Below are 678 nucleotides of genomic sequence, written 5' to 3'. Positions count from 1 at the left end.
GATGTAGCCTCGTCCAATCAGATCCGTGAAAACACGGCCAACAAACCCACCAACAACAACCTAACAGCTGAAGAAACAGACCGAGGACAGACCCAGCTAACAGATGACGCCGCCAACCAACACGATGCCAAACTCCAGAACGGCAAAGCACCATCCACGGCGTGCGGAGAAGCGGAGGCGGAAGATGGAGGACGAGGAAACTGCGTTCCCGCAGAGGAGAAAGAAAGCTCCAATGACTCCACCTCTGGCAGCGGAGCTGTAACCAATCAAAAGGATGAAGCAGCACCATCCAAAGCCAATGACAACCAGGCTCCCACGAGGCACCGCGCCAAAGCTGGAGGCTCCAAACGGACGTGCATTAAGATCATCACCAAATCGCCAAAGGGCGACTGCTACGCACCTTCGAACGCGACGGTGGAGATCGTCCCGGCCACCGAGAGGCAGAACCATGTGGCGAGGAAGATCGTGAAGATGACCAAGCAGCCACCCAAGAAGAAAAAAGCACCATCCTCTCGGGAAAAGAAGGTGACGCGCACCATCATGGCCATCCTGGTGGCGTTCGTGGCTACTTGGACGCCATACAACGTGATGGTCCTCATCAACACCTTCTGCTCCAGCTGCATTCCCAACACTGTGTGGACCATCGGATACTGGCTCTGCTACATCAACAGCACGATC

The 678-nt window shown here is 55.5% G+C and overlaps 1 protein-coding gene across 1 annotated transcript; it reads left to right on the top strand.

The window, feature by feature from the left end:
- Positions 1-3: 3 nt before the first annotated feature.
- LOC107682337 (muscarinic acetylcholine receptor M2-like) lies at positions 4-672 on the top strand (the record flags this gene model as incomplete). Its single annotated transcript, XM_016478609.1, has 1 exon — positions 4-672. A coding segment is annotated over one exon (669 nt), but the record flags the coding sequence as incomplete, so codon positions are not given.
- Between the last annotated feature and the right edge of the window lie 6 nt (positions 673-678).

The sequence above is a fragment of the Sinocyclocheilus anshuiensis genome, unplaced genomic scaffold (assembly GCF_001515605.1).
Source record: "Sinocyclocheilus anshuiensis isolate Anshui unplaced genomic scaffold, SAMN03320099.WGS_v1.1 C32080094, whole genome shotgun sequence".
Classification (NCBI taxonomy): domain Eukaryota; kingdom Metazoa; phylum Chordata; class Actinopteri; order Cypriniformes; family Cyprinidae; genus Sinocyclocheilus; species Sinocyclocheilus anshuiensis.
Note: the sequence above shows the minus strand (reverse complement) of the source record. Positions and strands in the feature narration are given on the sequence as shown.